Here is a 20,486-nt window from a genome sequence, read left to right on the forward strand (position 1 = left end):
CTTTGTGTATGCGTATGTGTGCTATGGGTTTTACTTGTTTAGGGTTAACGTCGACTTATGCGCGGAATTTAAACGACGACGTAGCACGTGCGGACGTCACGTGGAAACGACGCAGCCGGTACACGTGACCGATTAACCGAAAATTGCAACTCGGTCTCGCTAAGAAAAGGCGCAGTCGGGCAACGTATGCTCGCCGGGGGTCGATGTGTGCAACAAACAAAACGAAATTCGCAGGCCGACTCCGCGAACTCGACACCTGACGTGCGATTTGACCGTCGCGAGAAGCGCGATGCTCAGGCGATTTCGCATTTACACAACGTAGGATAGGTCGGCACACGCGTACGCGTATGTGAGGGAGAAACGAGCTGACTTCGTTTAACGACGATCAACGCCGAGAATAGCTTCGACGACGCAGGTGAGAAATCGAATTTCGTATTGCGCGCGCGAATGAGAAATTTCCGCGGCGGAGTAATTTTAGCCGCGATTTGAGCGAGACCGACGATTTCCCGTTCTTTCTCTACCGACTGGAAAATTCCGGCGTTTCGTTTCGCACTGAGAAAAAGATTTTTTGGAAGATTTTCATACTTGTAACTGTAATCGCATGAACGAAAGAATTACATAGCGAATTCGGTCATTGCGTCGAATAAGTATACATTAAAGCCGCTATACATAAATTATGCAAATGCAATGACATAACATAAACACTTTGACGATGAAATAATTCATGTATATTCTGCTAAATAACATCTGCGTGATAATATCATTATTACGTGTTTAACAATTCAAAATACTTTATACTTTTTTATTTAAATAACTGCTTTATATGCAGCAGCCTTCAGTATTCATCAATCCGATGTAGTGCCAGCGATCGAATTCGCTAAAAGTCAGGGAAATTACTTTTTTTAGTAAATTTTACTACAATATCAGAGATAATAACCCACATATAATAACTTACATGTATATTATTATTACTATTTCTTTATTAAAACGATATAGTTGAGGAACCGAAAATGATTATAATTTAGTGGGATTTCTCTCAGTGCGCGATCAACGCGAGAAATGTGATTTTGGACCGCGCGCACTGAGAGAAAAATATTTCGTATATGTCGAAATTGAATCCCTTGTTCCTAGCGCCCTATATTGAATTATTTGTTCCTTATTCGTTTGATTGTGTCTGAGCCCTAATACTGTGACTACAAACCGCAATGAAAAAATTCTAATTAGGGAAATTATTTTTCCAGTAAGTGTTAATATGTCGGTGATAACGTACGTTGCTACTACTGTTTTAACGATCAAAACGAGAAAAAGGGGCACGGTTGAGGCCGAAAGTAACTATAATTTCTATCGGCGCGCCTTTCGATCACGCGCCGGTGCATTTTGCGACGACGAATGCAAATACCGGTGAATGAGAGCCGGCTAACGGTTCCGATTGTCTAGGATGTGTCGTACGCCTGACACGAGCTCAGTAGGCACGAGGATGCGCCTTAAGTGCACCGGGTAAGTGCCGCGGAACGTCATCCGTCCGATGCAATACGAGCACGCCGCCAACGACGGGGAGGACGAAGAAAGAATAAGCGGCGCAATGCAGAGTGGACCGGGTGTATCCCCCTTCTCCCCCTGCCGTGAAAACTGGTTGCACACAGCCCGACGACGATTGTACCAGGTGCAACCGGGTACTTTGTAAAGCACTAATACGAGGAGGAAACGCGGTATTACGACCACCACGGCACGCGCTGCATGCGCGGCTGCAACGGCACGCTCGGTGCAGCGATGCGCACGATCGCCGGTCCGCTAATGCGTTTCGCGATGTAAACGACCGACAGCGGCGACTTAGTTAGTTAAACGGAAGAGAGAATGGCCCGGCGGCAACAACAACGGTACACAAAGGAGAGGTAAATAAATAAGAGACCAATGACACTTCACGTCCGCTTCGTAAATATTGACACGGACGGCGTGAACGGTGACGAAACGATCGTCGAGCGAGCGAGAGAGAGAGAGAGATGCATTTGAAAATATTATAGAAGGATAGAATAACGCTGAAATATGAGGCGGAATCGAGGTTCGAAAACGTCGAAGAAAAAGGGTGACGCTCAAACCGACGTAACGCAACGTGCTAACAGGAATCGAGAGCGTGACACGCTGCCACCGTGCGTGCACGCATATTCTACGCGTGCGTAATGAGGCAGAGCTCAATAGCATAGCTCGAGTTTCTTCTGAGAATCTCTGCCGCACTTTTAATTGCCGCCGTCGACGCCGCCGGCGTTTATAATCTCGATCTCCATTTCTTCCTCCCACGAGGCACTCGAGAGATGTAATGACCGAGACGATTATTTAAATAATCTAGAAGATCAATGAGGTCGGCCGAGCGAGGCGATTCCACCGAGATAAGTGACGAACGAACGATACGGAAATGGATACGATATGGAAGTAACAACGACCTTCGACGGGAAAATCGCATTTTCTTTCCCTCTTCCGCGATTTTCTCTTCGTCGAAGGTTGTTCCGAGTTCAGTCAAACTTTACCCTTCACGTGTGCTGTAACATTCCCTAAATTGTAACTTTCGTACCGTTACATAATTTCCAGCTTTCCACGTGACCACGTGTGTATATGAGATTGAAACTATTACAATTAGAGGAATTATAACAAATGGTTCGCGCGTTAATCGACATCGAAGAAACGCGAGGGTTGCCTGTTTTGCGCGGCCGTGGCGAGGAGTGCGAATTTCGCGAAATCCAATATAGCGAGTTTAGTGTCAACGGGGTTATAGCCCTGCTGCCTTAGTACTATCTGAATCCACCGAGCTGATAAGAGAGAGACACTTCTCACGATGGTCCGCGGAAGAAGGCGGGGTGCGGAGTAAATTTATAAAGACGAGAACGATAAGTATCCGATGGCCGAGTAAACGCGCGTGTGCGCGCGCCTCCGAAAGGGCGAAGAAAATACGCGTATGTGTTTGCCGAGGGCCGATATCGACCGCGGAAGGTCAATACAGAGCCCTAGAATTCCTCAGATAAAGTTCACTAGGTGAATGAAACTAGATCGCGATTGGATGCAGATTTTTATCGGACGCGCGATGCGATTCTCGAGTGACTTCTCCCGATCTTTCTTCCCTGTTTTTTTTCCTTCTCCCCTCCTCCCCGCCCCCCCTTTTTTTTTAAGTCCGAGTGAAGTGGACAGCCGGGGTTTTGCGAGCGAACTTCGCGATATCTAAGTTTGCCTGAGCGAAGTCCACTTGACGGTCGAGCGAAACGGTAAGATCGCGTTGCGTCTGCTTTCAATTCTTAGGGTCGATTGTCTGTCTCACAACGTAATAAGAATCCCTTCCACAAGCAAGTTCTCTTGTTTGATTGGGTAACTTTCACCATGATGAAAATATGATGTACCTCACGTGAGGTTGTTCGACGAGTAATCTCGCGTCGAATGAACATGAAACGGTGTCGTAAGGAATCACATTCTCACTTTGTTATAGTTTTAAAGTTTCGGATAAAAGCCGTTTTTTTCTTGCGGATCTCTTCGATTTCTGTCATAAGGGTACAGAAATTTGTTTGGAAAATTTCACCGGTGCTGAGTTGAAACCCGCCACGTTTACTTTTTTTTTCTGTAGAGAAGATGTAATAAATAAAAACAATTCATGGGCAAATCGCAGTGATAGAAGATTATAGTTGGTTTCGGCGCCAAATATATCTTTAACCGCGTAAATAGGCAGGAGAACCATTTTTCTAGTAAGTGTTAACGTAATGTCGGCGATAATAATCTTACATGCACGTTGCTATTACTGTAAACGTACGTTTGACGCTAAAAATAACTATAATTTTCTATCAGCGTCGAGAAAAAACGGTTTTTACGTATAGTCAATCGCGCGTATTTATTTGCATGCACAGTAAAAAATATTTTGTGCTTGTTCTACGAAAATCGGTCCTTGTCAAAATTTTGGTGTTAAATGTTTAACATACCCCCGTGTTGATTTAACATATCATGTTTATGTTATCTCAACATTTTGTGTTGTGTCGATATTCAACATATATAAGTGTTAAAACAACACATTTTATACTTCAGTATCAATTAACGTATTAATTTTGTGTTAATTTTTTACACCTTTGTGTGATTTTCCGACATGTTCATCTTGCGTGAAATCGACACGAAAATTTGAACGGACCATTTGAGACATGCGGAATGTCTTACATTTAATAGAAAATACCGTGTGAGATAAAAGTACAAGAGGTGAGGAAAAATAGAAGATAGAGAGTCGATCGGCGGGAGATGAATTCGAGGAGCGACGATGCCTCTGAGCCGAGCATCTCGCGAGGAACAAGCCCCGTTGTCCCCTCCGTCGCGGAGGGAACGCGCGATTTTCGCCAGGTGAAATATCTAGGTGAGATCTTTCGCGATACACCCGGGAGATTCGCGCCACCGCGAGAACCCCGCGAGACGGTAGATATCGCCGCGCGAAGGAGATAAGAAGGGTATATACTATTTTTTATTTGCTTAGTCGCGCGCATCGAAACTGCTCCAGATATCGTCGTTTCATGCGTGGAGTTGACACAACGCGAGAATCAATCGTGTCAGTGTGCCCCCGTTATATTTGACACAAGCGAGGCGCGCGAATCGAGAAATAAAATTGCGAGATAAAGTGAGTACTTCTGAGAATCTCTCGCGGGGAACTCCTCTGTGAGGAGGAACAACAACGAGAAGTAGACTATATGTGTGTGGATGTGTGCGATATATCGTTCTTCCCATTTTTCGAGCGGTGATATTTTCCCCGTGCATCGATCAGACCCGATCGGCGATCATCGGCTGCGGCTGTGAACGTTCGAATCGCACGGGAGGGACGTCGCGATTTCACGGCACGCTCTTTTCCCGAGCGTCCCTCACGCGCTAAACAACAAATGATGAATAATCGCGCTGTTGCAAAGGAACGCTGCGCGACACCTCCGTTCGCGACGCAATTTATTTGCGCTGCCGTCGCGCCGATTGTTATCGGCTCGTCAGCCGCCTCATTTTTATGTTAACCACCCCGGCGACGCGGCCAGGTGCTTTACGACGAGCACGCTTGATCGATAAAAAAAGAGGCGAGAATAATAAAGAGTAACGATCGGAACTAACGATATAACGCGCGACGCGAAGCGTTTCACACTTTCAGCGCTTTAACGAGTCACTTAAATCGAAATATATGGGCGGTTCGTCGAATAAATTCGGCGGGACAATCTCGCGCGGAATAATTCTCCCGTAATTGTGCTTGCCAAGTGAGGTAACTCGCGCAGGTAACAATGCCACTGTCTCGCAGGAGACACGGTGAGAAACACGTGCGGGCGGGCGCGGAAGACGAAGCAAAATTCACAAGCGAAATTTTGGATTAGAAAAGGACTCACTGCATCTGGACGGGCGCAAGTGTGCTCTCGCTCGCTCTGCCTCCCTCTCCCTTTCTCTCTATCTCACTCTCTCCCTGACGTCTCGATAACTCTTCTATCCTACCACACTTCTCCTCCCCGTGCCTCTTCTTCCTGGGTCCGTTGTTGTCCGTCTCACACGGAACGTTCCGTTTGTCGAGGAACAAGGACGAGCGACGAAACGAAGAGCAAAACAAGGAGATAGAAGAACTCGGAAGCGAGTGAAATAAAAAAAAAACAGAAGAATGTACCGGAGGCCCGTAACTGTCACCGGGCAGACGAGAACTGAACGGCATATGACCTAGCGAAACATACGAAACGTCGAGAGCCGAATGGTGCTGGAGGACCTCGAAGGTGGTCAGGAATTCCCCTCCTGCGGCCGCTCTTCCCTACTTCTCGACGACGACTTACGACGACGGACAATTATCCCCACTCTCTCCCCTCGAGTCTTCCCCCACTCCGTAGGCCCTGCCATTCCACGGCATTCAGCAGCCTTCCCTAACTTCATCTTCCCTGATCGCGCCCGTGTTGCGAGCTGCTCCCCACTCGTCGTGATCGAAACGCCCCACCATTCGTTCCCGCCAACCGATTCCCCGTCGACCGTAATCCGCAGTGGCCAGCACCACGATCCGTCCGCTTCGGCCCGGCTTCGAGCAGCCGCCGTCGCCGCGACGCCGGCACGTGTACGTTCGAAGCGGCTCGAAGTGGAACGATTAAGAAATTGAGAAGTAATCGTCTCTTTCCTAGAAGAAGACGTGAAACCTCGAACTCGAACCATCGAAACGTCAAAGTTCCTCTGCCGCGATGTTGTAATTGGCTGTCTCGATCTCGATGCCAGTTGATCGCTTCAATTCGCGGCTGTTATCGTGTAAGTTACACGTTTTGCCGATAAAGGCCCATAGGAAAACGTAAGCGGTATAAAACTTAAATAGTAAGGACGTTGATCAACCAATCAGTATATTTCTTTAGGTTTACATATTCCAAAAGACGATAGAAATGACGGTAAGTCCGGCCTTAAGCAGAAGTAATTCGAATTTCAACTTTTTTGAAATGCTAATTATTTCTGAGATTTTTTTGAAATCCTAATTAATTTTGCTTAAGGCCAAACGGCAGCGTCTTTTGGAATCGTCTTTTGGGGCGTTTTACGTAAAATTACAGAAATATTGATTGGTTAGTCAACGTCCTTACTGCTTACGTCTATAAGCCGCGACCTTAACAGAGATATATCATTTTCTCGCGTCAACGAATTTCAGTCTAGTATTTATTTAGTTACATTGAACTGAGATTCTTTTTCATGTAATAATAACACAGGCCAACAGGGGTCAAGAAACTAAAACTCTAATATACTTTTCCGAAGGTTTTTCGCGCGCTGAATCTAAATCTGGGCTCAGAATTTTTCTATCACGTCAAGTTTTCGAGATATTCTAACCTAAACGTGAAAAAAACACCGTTTTTGTCCAATTTCGAAGTTATGTAGTACCGTGAATTTTTTTTTGCAAAAATACACTTAGGGATCTTAAAGTGTCAGTTTTCAAATGCCGTTGAGTTTGCTCAAATTTCAAAGTTGACGTGTTCGTGAATTTGCCTAATATCTGAAAACCCATTAAGTTAATATAGACGCGATACAGTCGATTAATTTTTTTATGAAGAAACACAAATTGTTTAAAAATCAACAAAAACGTAATCTTTACCAAATACAGTAAATCTGGGCTAATACACTGACATTAGGCAAATTCACGAACACGTCAACTTTGAAATGCAATATCTCAGCGAAAAAAAAGATATTTGAGCAAACTCAACGGCATTTGAAAGAGCAAAACTGACACTTTAAGATCTCTAAGTGCATTTTTGCAGGGAAAAAAAATTTGCAGTACTACATAACTTCGAAATTCGGCAAAAACGGTGTTTTTTGTATTTTTAGGTTAGGATATCTCGAAAACTTGACGTGGTAGAGAAATTTTAAGCCCAGATTCAGGTTCAGGGCGCCAAAAACCTTCGGAAAAGTATATTAGAGTTTTAGTTTCAAAAAATAAATAAAATTTTGTTGGCCTGTGTAATTGGCTAAATAGCGCGCGCATCTGTGTTGGTTTAGTAATAATATAGATAGATATTTATTACTTCAGCTGTTTTGCCAAGAAAGGGACTTGGTTTACAAAACTTTCCCTATCCACGCTCATCCATCCATTCTATTAAATATAAACCTTCACAATTTAGCTTCTTATCCTAATATCCTTATGTCATATAATATCACTGCATTATATTAATATACTAATATCACAACATATATCACAAAAAATATCGTAGTACTCACAGCCTATTCCTTATAGATCTCTCAATTATTATTGTACATTTCCACCCTCTTACATAATACTTAATAAATACCTCAATACATAATCTCCTAAACAAAAAACATTTATCTTCTCCTACTCTCCCACCCTTACCGAACTATTCTATTTATCTCCTCCCCCTTAAACCCTTTTATCCTCATTTTGGTTTAGCAATAATAAAAAGAAGACTTCTCGGGCCAAAGTTAAGAAGAATCGTGTAATCAAAGCTCGAGATGGAAGTTCGATCGAAGTGCTTCGCACTGTTCGAACGGGAAATTAACCTGAACGAAGGCCCTCGACCACCCCGGCGTCGCGGAAAACGGTGTTTGTCGCGAACGGAAAATAAACAGCTCTCGTCCGTCCCTTTCGCGATACGCCGGCCGAAAGTTTTTACAGGTCGCACGGCAAATTGCCCCGAAACCGGGAGGACAGGTCCCCGCTTTGGCGGAAGGTTTCCTCAAAGTGGAATCCCGCACGTGCCACTTCCGCCGGCATGCTCGCATCGAAAGGCGACCGCACGTGGACACAGAGGGCGAAGGAAAACAAATGCTCGGAATCACCTTTGGATACGAAGACAGCTGCGTGCGTTTGCACGCGCGCCGTGATAGCTCGGAGGGTCGCGCTAAGCGTGCAATTAACACGTCGCCAACCGATCGGGTAGGTCTACCCTTTCAAGCTGATCGTCGATCGACCGATCGTCCTAAATTTTCGATGATTCTGGCGAAAAATCAGCGCTCTTACTTTTACATCTTATTACGTCGCCTGCATTCAAACAGAAAAAAACTAGTTCAATGAGCGTTCAGCGAACATTGCTTCTAATTTAGTACATTCTCTTGGATACATAAAGAATCTTAAAGAACATGCCAGTCATAGACAATAATCACCGAGCGTTCACAGAGCTTCTTTCTCTGCTGAACGCAGCCATTGACTTCCACGTTATGAGAATTTGTAAAAATTCAAGCCGAGATATGTTACTCCGTACACCGAGGGAAGAAAGTGACAAATCCAATTGAAATTCTGCTTAAATGGACATTTTTTCAAGTACAACTTTTTTAGTCCACTGAACAAATTATATATAGAAAAAAGTGTTGGATTCAAGTAAATAATTATTCCAATATTCCTCCACAAACTTTTAATTGAAGAATTTAAGTAAACTTTACTTAGATCAAATATTTTATTTAGATAATTTACTTGAAACATACTTTACTTAGATAAAATAAATATTATTTCATTCAGTTAGGAGTTAAGTAAAAATTGGTTAAGGAGTATTGGAATAATTATCACATGAACCTAACACTTTTTTCTATGTACAGTTGCTACAAAATACATAGTTGTGGCAAACGCCAATAAAGGCATTTTTTAAAAACCAATAAACGCTGTACGAGTTTTGTATGTAACGCATATAATTTAATAAATTATTTTACAGTTATTTCGATCAAGTCTGGCAAAAAATTCAGAGTTAGTTGCAATAACTATAAAATAGTTTACTAAACTATATGTGCATTAATTCTACTTCCAAAGTCGTATAGTTGTCACTTATGTTACTATATTTTTCTCTGAATGTGCAATGAGTTTATCAATTCATTCAACGATTGCGATTTGGTCAGCGACTATCAACTATATATCAACGCAACACATTATTGCGCCAACACGCAATCCATTGAGTGGACAGAATATTTTTTTTTTTAATCAAATAAGATGATCGCTAATTTTGCTGTCCTTTTTCCTTAGTATACTGTTTACGAAATGTAATTGCTTTCAAGGCTCAGTAAAGAACAACTTACGCGGTTGGCAATGTGTTAAAGAAGGAATTCACGGCAGTTGCGAAACGTCGAGTCGCAAATTACTTCCGATTATTATTCGTTACTTATTTCTTCGACGAATACCGCTCAACTCTCGCCGCGATTGAAGAGACTTTTCGCTTCACCGTGAAACGCAGTTTTTAACAGGCAGCCTTTTTCGATGATGAGCAACTAATCAAGACCGGAGTTATAGCAGTTGACTCTCACTCGACTCTCCGGACGTCGAGTGAATTCGTAATGATTTTAAAGTGCTTTACACTTTCGAGCCACTTCGAGGCGCGCGATGCTAAGGCGATTTTACGTAATCGTCGCCGAGCGATTGCATAATATAACGAACAATTTCTCTGCACTCGCGCACTTATCTCCCTCGAATCGGGCCGTAAGAAAAAAGGAGCTAACGATGCTAAAAAGAAGCGACGAAAAGTGGACTGCGATCTGCACTCGAACTTTGGATATCGTATTTCGAAGGTCGTGGCCCGTGCACGCGTACAGAGCGTGAATGTGTCAACACACAAATATGAAACTCTTAAATGCGAGCATGCGACTCTTTCTTCACTGCCCCCCCCCCCCCCTCTCTCCCTCTCTCTCTTTCTCTTTCTGTCTCTCTCTCTGTCTCGTTTTTTTCATAATTTTTCTTATCGATTACATTCATGATGGAACCGATTGCGGTCATCATATGACTGCTCTTTGTCCACGGAACGATAGTCTCTCGCTGAGATTTTATCAGTCAATCGCATTGATCGGTCAATAAACTCTTATCAATGCAGATCGAGCGCGCCAGATAAGATCGGTGCCGATCGGAAGGAACGAAACGAAATGAGAATTAAACGGAAAATGAAGCAAGGCGGGCAGAGAACGGTACGGAGAAAATGTACCGAGTAAAAGATGTTGCAGCTGAGACGTATCGAAGTAAACTTAAATATCGCTGGCGCTCGGATAACAATTCCTCTCGGTGAGTGTCCTTTTCACTTTCACGACCCCGTAACTGAATAATGCAGGGAACAGGTAGGGCTGCGAATTAATGTGTTCTCCGAAATTTATGTATTGATATGTTTTCTCTTTTTTTTGAACGTACGAGAGAACGCCGTTGAAAATGTCGCCTAAGATGAACCTAAAGATGAACCCGATCATCATTGTGTACAAGAATGCGCGCCGATAAGTGAATCAACATCGAACCTTGGATATGACGCACACTGTCTCTCTCTCTCTCTCTCGCAACGTGCTTCTCACGAGCAATCATCTCGTTCCTTTCTCGGAACGATTCCTTCCGCGAATTAGAGGGTGACGGACAATACGATCCAAGGATTACTCGGTCCGCTGAATGAACCCCTTATCTTTGGCGTTCCACGTGACGAGAAAAAGAATCGGCGAGGAGAGTTCTCGCGGCGGCGGAGTTCCTTCGCGGAGCTCGACGGGGACTATTTCGGGGGTCTCGTGCCCGAGACGATTCGACAAACACTTCGAGAGGACGGAGACAATCTTCGTTTTCACGCGAGATGTTAGCATAGGCCCCGGAACGAGCCGCATCGTTGCAGTCTCCCATCGACGGTTGCGCTTTGTTTCGAGCTTGCGTCGCCTATGCACACACGGAGTCCTTGCGCGCAGCGGAACTACCCTTAAAGGCTACGAGTAAATATTTTTTTGCGCGGCCCTCGCGACGCGCTTTGTGAACGTCTGGTCGTACCGTGCTCGAGCGAATGAGAGAGAAAAAATTATATTATTATTATACTAATGTAATTTTCTTCGCACTGTGAGAAAGAGAGAGAGAAAGAGAGAGAGAGAGAGGGATCCCAGTGAAATTGTAATCGTTTTCACAGCGTCGACTGTATCTTCTTCTGATTTCAAGCGAAAAAATATGCGAGGTTATTATTGTACTGTAGTAGTGACGTTCACTAGAAAAATGATTCTCCTGACTATAGCCGATACGCAGAAAAAAGAAGCGCTGGAATTCAAGTAAACGTAATTGCCTGTTTTTCAGCCTCTTAAATCAATTAATACGTTTATCAATTTTAATATATTTTAATAGCTCGTAGTAAGTACTTACTTGGATACAACGGTAACTTTAACAGAGAATATTTATTAGAATTATGTGTAATATTTATATTATATTTTTTCATCGGAGAAACTTAGTGGAATTTAATTTGGATTTTCTGTCCAGTAAATATTTGCCAAAAATAAATTCTGTTATTCTCAATACTGTGCGTTTAATACTTGTCGCAATTGTTTTGACATCTACAAGTAAATACATATAAGAAGAAAATATCATATTATGTATATAGTCATTTGTGTTTCTATTTCTAGTAAATATTTGTCAAGAAATATTAATCATTTTGGAATAACTGCTTGAAATATTACTTGAACGGTAGCACATTTTTCTCCTGGTGTATAGTCGGAACTTATATTTAAGATCATCTCAAGTTCATCTTTAGATAGCCTCATAGCTAATAAAATGATCCGTACAGTACCCAAAGATGAGACGATCTAAGTGTAAGGTATGACCGTGAATTCTGCGATTCTTTTATTTACCTATGCAATTATATAGAAAACTTGAGATTCATCGCGAATAAGCGACGCGAGTCGTACGATTGCGATTAATCGATCCCTCGACAGCGAGCCGGAGTTCTCTCCGAAGTCGTCGTCGTTCGAAAATCGCGGCTGCGAAGACGACGGTGTCTCTTCTCCGACTTTCTCTCTCTTTAATCTGAGCGCGAGCGCTACTGCTTCGACTCACACGTACAAATCGATGTCGAAGCGCGCGCGAGCTTCGCGGGGATACTAATTAAGTCGGCGATCGAATGACGCCGTATCGCATCTCGCGCGTCTAGGAAGCGATGGCCGAACAGATTCCCGGTAAATGCCGGCGCGCTTCGAGCGAAGCAATTTTCCGAGGCGAGAAGAGAGACCGCAAACCTCGCGGAAGACGGTGTCAACGAACGATGCCGCGGCGAAACACCGCACCGAACGATACGATTCGACGTGACGTACGGGCGGCCCCGTCGACAACAACGACCGTCGACGACCGTGATGTGTTTATCGAGATGCCCGGACGAGCGAAGACGAGCCGGAGGGACACGGCGGAAGAAACAACCCGGTTTCCGCGAGTGAACCGGCACCGGATGAACATTCGATGATGAGAAATGGAAAGTCGGCGCACACTAAGAGAAATCTTACTAACGATACAGTCGTTCTCCCGATTATATCTTCTTCCGGTCTTAACCAACAAAAAATAGTAGCGGCGATATGCATGCGAGGTACACAAAGAAAAATATTCTATTGCCAAGGAAAGCGATTAGTTAGCTTACTTTCCTTCTCTTAAGTCGGTCTTCAGTAATGGTTATCTTAATCAACAACACACAAAGAATGCTTTCCTGATAAATCTTAAAATGCGTTCAACACAAATTTCGGAGGAGGCTCATTATCACCCGTGCTCAAAAGAAGAGTTCACTCTCTCTTCAAGAATATTAACGAAATTATCGAAGAAAAGATTCGATTAATTCAAGTAAACAACCTGACTTGTGCTTTAATTTAATTATCTTGATTAAAGTATACAAACTTACTAGGATTCCAAATATATTTCGAATAAATTCGATAAACTTGAGATATATTCGCGGACGTGTAAACTTAGAAATACCTGAAGCAAGTAACACTCACTGATATGCGGTGTGTATTTTTCTCTGTGTAATTATCACCGACGCTACAATAACACTCGCTGCAAAAATAAATTCTCACTCTCGCGATTATGGTTACGAATACCAACAACGTTTTCCTCAATGTGACGAGAAGCGATATCTTTCGCCACAACTGAGAATATTCGCGCGAACATTCAGCTGAGCCGAAACTCGATCGAGACAACCTGAGAGCGATCGAAGCTCGCAGAAGTCTCCTACACACAGGAGTCTTCTTGCCCCTACACGGAAAAAGAAAGGCTGTTGAATCGATAGAACTTCCAACGGTACGCGCAATTGAAGCTAATCCGTTCGATTTAATGTCATTTGATGTGCGATAACATGTCGATTCAAACGAATACTTTGATTATTGAAACAATACACGGAAGAAAGTAGTCTCAATAATATTTATTGCAATTGCTGTTGGAAATTTTATCGATTCACTTTTCCCGCGTCGAGTTTCCGAGGGAGTTTTCCGGCCGGCCGGGGAAATTAGCTCACACCGACGAGATCGTTTTATCTCCGTTTCGCACGAACGTTCTCTCAGTCGCGGCGACACATGAATTCTCGCGTCACTAAGTTTTCAGTTCAACACTGACCGATTTATTCACTGACATTCGTCCGGCGACGGAGGATACCTCGCGAGGAGGAGGCGCATTCACGGCAGGGCGGCCGACGTTTACAATCTCGCTCGCACCTGACACATGCATCCGCGGCACGCGCCTGCGATAACGATAACGATTGTCACTAACCTGGAGAGCGGGCCGCTCGGCGAGTGCGGCGTGGAGGGGCCCTGGTCGTGCTCCTGATGATGATGCGGGGTGCCGGTCGCGTGGTGCGTGTAGATCGAGTCCATGTAGAGCTGCTCGGTGACGCGCTCCGGCTCCTGGAGCCCTGCGTGGTTGCTCTGCACCGAGGACGGCTGCATGGCGGTGAGATGCGTGAAGGACTGCAGCCTGCCCTGATCGTTCGGACTGTATCCGGCCTCTTGGACCTGGCGATGCGGCGACGACATCACCTGATCATCGTGCGGACTGTGACTGGGAGTCGGCGAGCCGGCCATCCTCACCGACGGGGAAGCGCCACCGGCGGCGCCGCCGGTAGCGCCGGCGCGGATATGATGCTGTAGGTAGGAGTCTCCCGACAGCACGTCGTCCAAGTGGTGCGAGTGATGGTGATGATTACTCGGCCCGTTGCCCGAGCCCGCGTTCGACGAATTCATGGGAAGGAGCACCCCCAAGTAATCGGCCCGGGTCCTCATGGCGATCGTGATACCGCTCACTCCTCGCTCCTCCACGTCGTCCGTCTCAATCTCGTGGTGATGCTGCTGATCGTCCATATGACGATGGGCCGACAACGCGCCGTGCTGATGCACCTCGGACAAGTGGTGATGCTGCTGCTGTTGATGATGATGATGCGGATGATGATCGCTCGTGGTCGGCGAGAGCGTCTCGGTACCGTAGCGATGCATCGTCGAGTGAGGCATGTGACTGCCGGCGCTGCTTCCCTCCGTTGCGACGGAGGCCTCTGTCGGGTGCTGCCGGTTATCCCCTCCCTCGGGAACCGGGACCTCTCTCGCCCCGAGCTGGACGTACTGCCGCGTCTGGTGGTGCGGGTGTTGCGACTGCTGCTGCCGGTGGTGGTGGTGGTGGGACGACTGGGAGACCTGTTGCTGCTCCTCCCTTATCTCGCCACCCTCGTAGCGGGGTGAGTCTTCCTCGAGGTAGCCGCTGTTTCGGGGTTAAGGACAACGCAACATTACGGATGAGAGGTTTGTGTGATCCTTCGCGCGGACGCACTCGCTAACGAACACGCGAACCGAAATTTCGATGGTTCTCTTCGCGACAACGCGCAGGTTGTTTCGGGGTGTCGTCTGCGTTGTAACAGCGCGCGAACATTTCCACGAATGGAAATCGCGCTCTCGGTAAACCGGTATTTTCGAGAGGCCGGCCCGTTCGTGGCACTCACCTACGAATGATGTTCGCGGCATGGTAGCCCAGCTGATGGAGCGTGTAGGTGGCGCTGGGATCCTCCGTGTGATCACCGGCGGCGGTGGCGGCGGCGACCGCAATAGCAACCGCTTCGGCACCGGTCGAAGCGGCTACTATGGCGCCATTTTCCATTTCCGGCTGTCCCGCCTTCAGCACGCCCACACTCTCCTTCCCGGCCTCTTCGCTCGCCACGTACGCCAGTTGACGTTGTTGCTGCTGTTGCTGCTCCTGTCGCTGCTCGACTCCGTGCTCGATGACGTCCTCGCTCTTTATCGTTACCGTTGCTGCCGCCGCCGCCTCCCTCTCTTCGCACTCGATGACCGCCTCTCGGGCGATCTGCGACGTCGGCTCCGCGGCCCCCTCGACATAGTCGAGCAACACTGCGGAAAGATTGACGTACAAGCTGAGTGATGCCGAGGGAATACTTGTGACATCTCATGTCCATTGCGGGATCGGAAAAGCCCATTCACCAGGAGTCCGTAAACGACTACGGGGTAGGGATGCTCCGATGAGTATCGGTACTTTGAAATGTCGATTCACGGATGTTAGATATTCGATATTTCGCATCGCTACTTTGAGTTTTAATATCGTATCGGTTAAAAAGAGAGTGTCCCGTTCGAATACCGTTGCAATTGATCCGCCATTAATCGTGGCCGACAGTGGTTTGATAATTTTCTAGTGCGACCAATCAATGTGGTCAATCGAGACGTGGTCAATCGATAATAACCCGTCCGTTAAAAACTGAGATATCAATTGATTCGATATAAACCAAAGCACAATTTCACTGTATTCCGTTAGCGTTCCGTTGAGTGATACTCATAAATATATTCTTATTTCAAAACGGTTTTAATATTGTCTTTCTAAATGTTGCCTCTCTTCAGATATATGTGTAATCTTTTTATTCATTAAAGGTTATTAGAGTGACACGAATCAAGCGGCACATAATGTTACCGCGCGAGATGGATGTAATTTACACGCACTTTCTCACGCTCGTTGAAAAATGCCGGTGTGACTGCTTTCCGATTTTTCTCTGATAATATATAGAATTTCGAATTTTATCATTATTCAAGGAGTAAAGTAAATATTCCAAAGACGTGTCAAAAATATGATATTCTCTAATATCGATATATTTCCAATCAACAATACAAAATATCGATATCATATGCTCTTTCGCACATTACTTACTACGGGAACATGACTATAGGGACATGATTATGGGGACATAACAGGCACCAATATTTCTCTCTCTCTCTCTCTCTCTCTCACTCACTCAACGACGTAATAAATAATAAACCTTATAACTTTAATTTTTACAATACGTTGTTTTTCAATTTAATGCTTTGTTTCTCTAAAAAAACCTGTGCTTTCCTTTTTCTTTATTCTCAGTATGTGCACACCGGCAGAAAGATCACTATTCCGCGAACGGAAATGTATGAAGAGAATGAGGAGTGCATTTTTTTTTTATATAAGAGAATTCGATTATATATTTTACTCGATACCACTTATCTTCACGAACATGCCATCTTCACGAATTTGCTACTTTGCAAACAGCGAAAATAAACATAATCGACAGCAGATTGCATAATCGAGAACCCGCAGTAAATTGATTCGCGCACATGTGGATATCTTTATGTGAGAAAACCGATATCGTTAAGACACACGCGAATATAAGTGGCAGAACGCTTTGGAAAAGAGCACTCAAGCGTTTCATTCAACTCAAAGCGCGCATCTTATCGAGATCCGTGTTGCGCTATCGAATATATTTTAGTACCCGCTTAAAAAAAGGAAGAATGTTTATCGATTTTTACTTTTTTCATGTTTCTCAGTGCATATTTTTCACATTTTATGCACGATAATCTTATGCATTCGGCACGTAGGTTCTCGTAATATCTCTTTGTCTAAAATAAATATATAATAATAACTTTACAGTTAACAATATTTGGAACAACTCACATGAACTGAAAAGTGCTACATTCAAGTGATATTTACTTAATTCAAGTAAAATAAACTACTCCAATACTTCTTAATAAATATTTATTTGAACGTAGCAATTTTTTTTCAGTGTGACATACTATTTTATTTCATATTAAGAAAAGAAATAATTACCTAACCCATTTTTGCTTAAAGTATCAGGTATCTGCTACAACGAATAAACATTACTTTTTCTTAAATCGCATTAAAGCCATTTGAGAATAAATGAAGTGGTAAATGAGAAATAAATGAGAAATAGTAAGTAATATAACAAAGTAAGTAATATAACAAAGAATAACTGTATTTTATTCTAATAATTCTTTGCAATTCGCGACTAACTGCCGAAAACGGATCGACACGGCATTGCGGCCGCATCGCGCGTCCGTTTTCCGAGGGCAGTCGGATTCATTCGTACGACAATGTCGCAAAGTATCGAGATCGATCGAGATTCGGCAGAGACGCAGGACACACACACGCTTTTGGTGTATTGATGACACCGAGAAACTGTTGCTAGCCGGTGCGTTACAAAAATAACCATGTGCTCTTATCTGACCGTCGTTGGTGGTGGCACACGCACTCACGTATTCAGCCACGGATGGACATTGCGTCGTACGAGGCACATACACAAAGGAGGGACAGAAAGAGACAGAAAGAGTGAAAGAGAAAGAGAGTGAGAGAAGGAGAAACGAGGCTAAGAGAGCAAAGAAACGAGGAGAATAGTTTCGCGAGCTGTTCTTGCGGAGATAAAAATATTATTTTTAATCGTCGAGGGTCATAGCTCGTGGCAGGACTAACCGACACGCACGGAATGTATCGATCCTAGTCTTTAATTTTATCTTCAGGAGAGGAGAGAGAAAGAGAGAGAGACTCGGGACTTACAGAATATAAATTAGTTGAACATATACACACTGGAAAAAGGATTAGGTATTAAGTATTAAAATTTGGCAAATATTCATCGACCAAATATTTTAGATTTATTCTTAAATGGCTTTGTAAATGCGATTTAAGAAAAAGTAATGTTTATTCGTTGTAGCGAATACCTGGCACTTTAAGAAAAGATAGATTAGATAATTATTCCTTTTCTTTTATTTCTTTATTGCAACCAAATATATAATTTAGTAGTAAATATGCAATATGCGGAAAAACTATATTATAGTATATAGAATACGTAGACCTAAATTATTTGTTCGAAGGAATATTTGGTCGGTAAATATTCATAAAGTTTTACCACCTATTACCAAATCCTTTTTCCTATTATTCAATCATTTTTTCAGTGCCCATTAGTTTCGACGTATATAAAATATCCCAGGTATTACCAGCTTATCTCTTGCCTCGGGTAAGACATCGCATTTTTTCTTGCGGAAAGAAAGAAAAGGGCAGACAATTAACAGGAGGAATGAAATAATTTTAACATACTTTCTTTTCAGATATTCCATCTCTGAAATGTTAAATTCCAGCGAACGTCGATTCCCAGAAATGTAGTGCGTATTTATTCGGTTGATAATTAAGGTGAAATGTGAAGTGCGTTCGCGTGTGCGTTCGCACACTTTAATAGACCAATGTGTGACCGAGAGGCGTTAATATCGACTGATCGTAACAAACACAACTAGATGCGTGACGTGATTGTCCACGCGGCCGTGAGTAATCCGCCGGCACGTACGTGCCCGACGCGCGAGGGAAAACCTCAGGAATGTCACGTGTGCCCTCCGCAAGACCGATCTGATCCCAGCTAGCGGCTGTGCTCATCCGACCAAGTTCAGTTTATCGCGGTGTATCTGACCGTATGATTAATATGTGGAGCATTTCGCAACTCTCGCGATATTATTATTAATTATGACGATAGGCTCCCCGACGGATCTCGAGTTATGACGAAAGCCATTGGAATGTAACATTTTAAAAGAATAGGACCTCTGGAAAGTACCTCGTTATTTCGTTCTCTTTCATTTGTCTGGCCTTTTCTCTCTCTCTTTCTTTGCTAGAAAAATACCTGCGATGTTTCAAAAGAAATGAAAAGAAGATAAGCACGGGGAAAAATAATTTTACTGTTGTAGCCAAAACAACCTTTTCTCTCTCATTGCTACACTGAGAAAAAAGATTAAAAAATTGACTTGTGAAATATAAGGTTTATTTCGCAGAAATAAATGTTTTCGTTTAAATACGGCGAAATAAAATTTTATGCCTAGCAAATAAACCATTTAATAAGAAAACTCAGATGTATTTAACAAAAATATATGTCCCGTCAACGCAATCCAATTTTTTTCTAACTAAAATATCGAAGAAAATGCCACGAGAAACATTTATTTCGCAAAATTTCTTCAATTTCTTTTTCTCAGTTTACCGCATATTCGTTGCGACAGTAATAACATTTAAGTAGCATAACCAAATTATCGAATCATTCGCAATTAAAGCAGAAACAGTTTTATTGCCAGGGAATATTCTGCTGAGCGGATTTGTCCTTAGGACATGTTAATTTGTTGTTAAAACAAAATAATTTGCAATTCAGCAAAATAAACCAGCGAATAGCAATTAATATTCTCAACAAATCGTTTCGTTGTTCATAGTAATCGATAGATTTTGTTGAGACAGCGTAAAATTTGCTGGGCCAGCAAATGATTTTTTTCCGCGTATGCGGAATATTTTTCCGCCACTCCGAAGGTCATGTGCAATTTTACGCGTACATCCGCGCCGATATAAAATTCCCACGTTAATGCGTTATCAGTGTACGATCCAACGATATAAAGTACGCTCCTCGCGCGAGAAATCTCAAGGGAGGTCTCTTTTAATGCATGACAGCGTTCATTTAAAGCGGTCGCGGTATCATCCCCGAAGGCGGTATATCGACCGTTTAACATTCAGCCGACCTTATTGACATTACCTAATCGAATTGGAAAGGTCAGGCTCGTTGGATTATCTGCCGTTGCGTGCGCAAATTCTATTAAAAAACATATTTTTGCATTAAAGGTCCAAGTACAGTCCGCCGGGCTTTGGGGTAACGTAAATAAAACAGTTCACACGCAGGGGTACTCCGGCGCTGATAACGCCATCGGTCGAAGATTACTTTCTGGACGTCTTAAGAAATAATGAGAGTCTCAAATAATAATGCCGAAAAGAGCGTCCGATTCGCGCGGAAAATTCCGCGAACTCCGCGCAAAATCAAATCGCTCGCTTCTTTTATGCGCATCGATACGATAATAGTAATAACAACAATAATAATAATAACAGTCTTCTCCGTCGATCAGGTGAAATAATTTTCTCAATCGGGCCCAGAGATCACATATTACGAGAACGCGATACTGTTGCTTGTTAATAATTTATATGTCTCCTTACTTTCCGTATATGCTCT

The 20,486-nt window shown here is 43.7% G+C and overlaps 1 protein-coding gene across 6 annotated transcripts in view; it reads right to left on the minus strand.

Annotated features, from left to right (window-relative positions):
• LOC106746592 (box A-binding factor-like) overlaps nt 1–20,486 on the minus strand; it is an 84,552-nt gene that overhangs the window by 21,509 nt on the left and 42,557 nt on the right. For 5 of the 6 annotated variants that reach the window (XM_014623743.1, XM_014623645.1, XM_014623460.1 and 2 more), the window contains exons 2-3: nt 15,150–15,552; nt 13,934–14,911 (exon numbers count right to left, since the gene is read on the minus strand). In XM_014623743.1, coding sequence (XP_014479229.1) covers nt 13,934–14,911; nt 15,150–15,552 — 1,381 coding nt within the window. Of the gene's footprint in view, nt 1–13,933; nt 14,912–15,149; nt 15,553–16,357; nt 16,422–20,486 lie in introns of those variants that run through there. The other variant, XM_014623546.1, reaches the window with a different exon arrangement.

The sequence above is a fragment of the Dinoponera quadriceps genome, unplaced genomic scaffold, assembly GCF_001313825.1.
Source record: "Dinoponera quadriceps isolate SergipeBrazil2010 unplaced genomic scaffold, ASM131382v1 scaffold106, whole genome shotgun sequence".
Classification (NCBI taxonomy): Eukaryota; Metazoa; Arthropoda; class Insecta; order Hymenoptera; family Formicidae; genus Dinoponera; species Dinoponera quadriceps.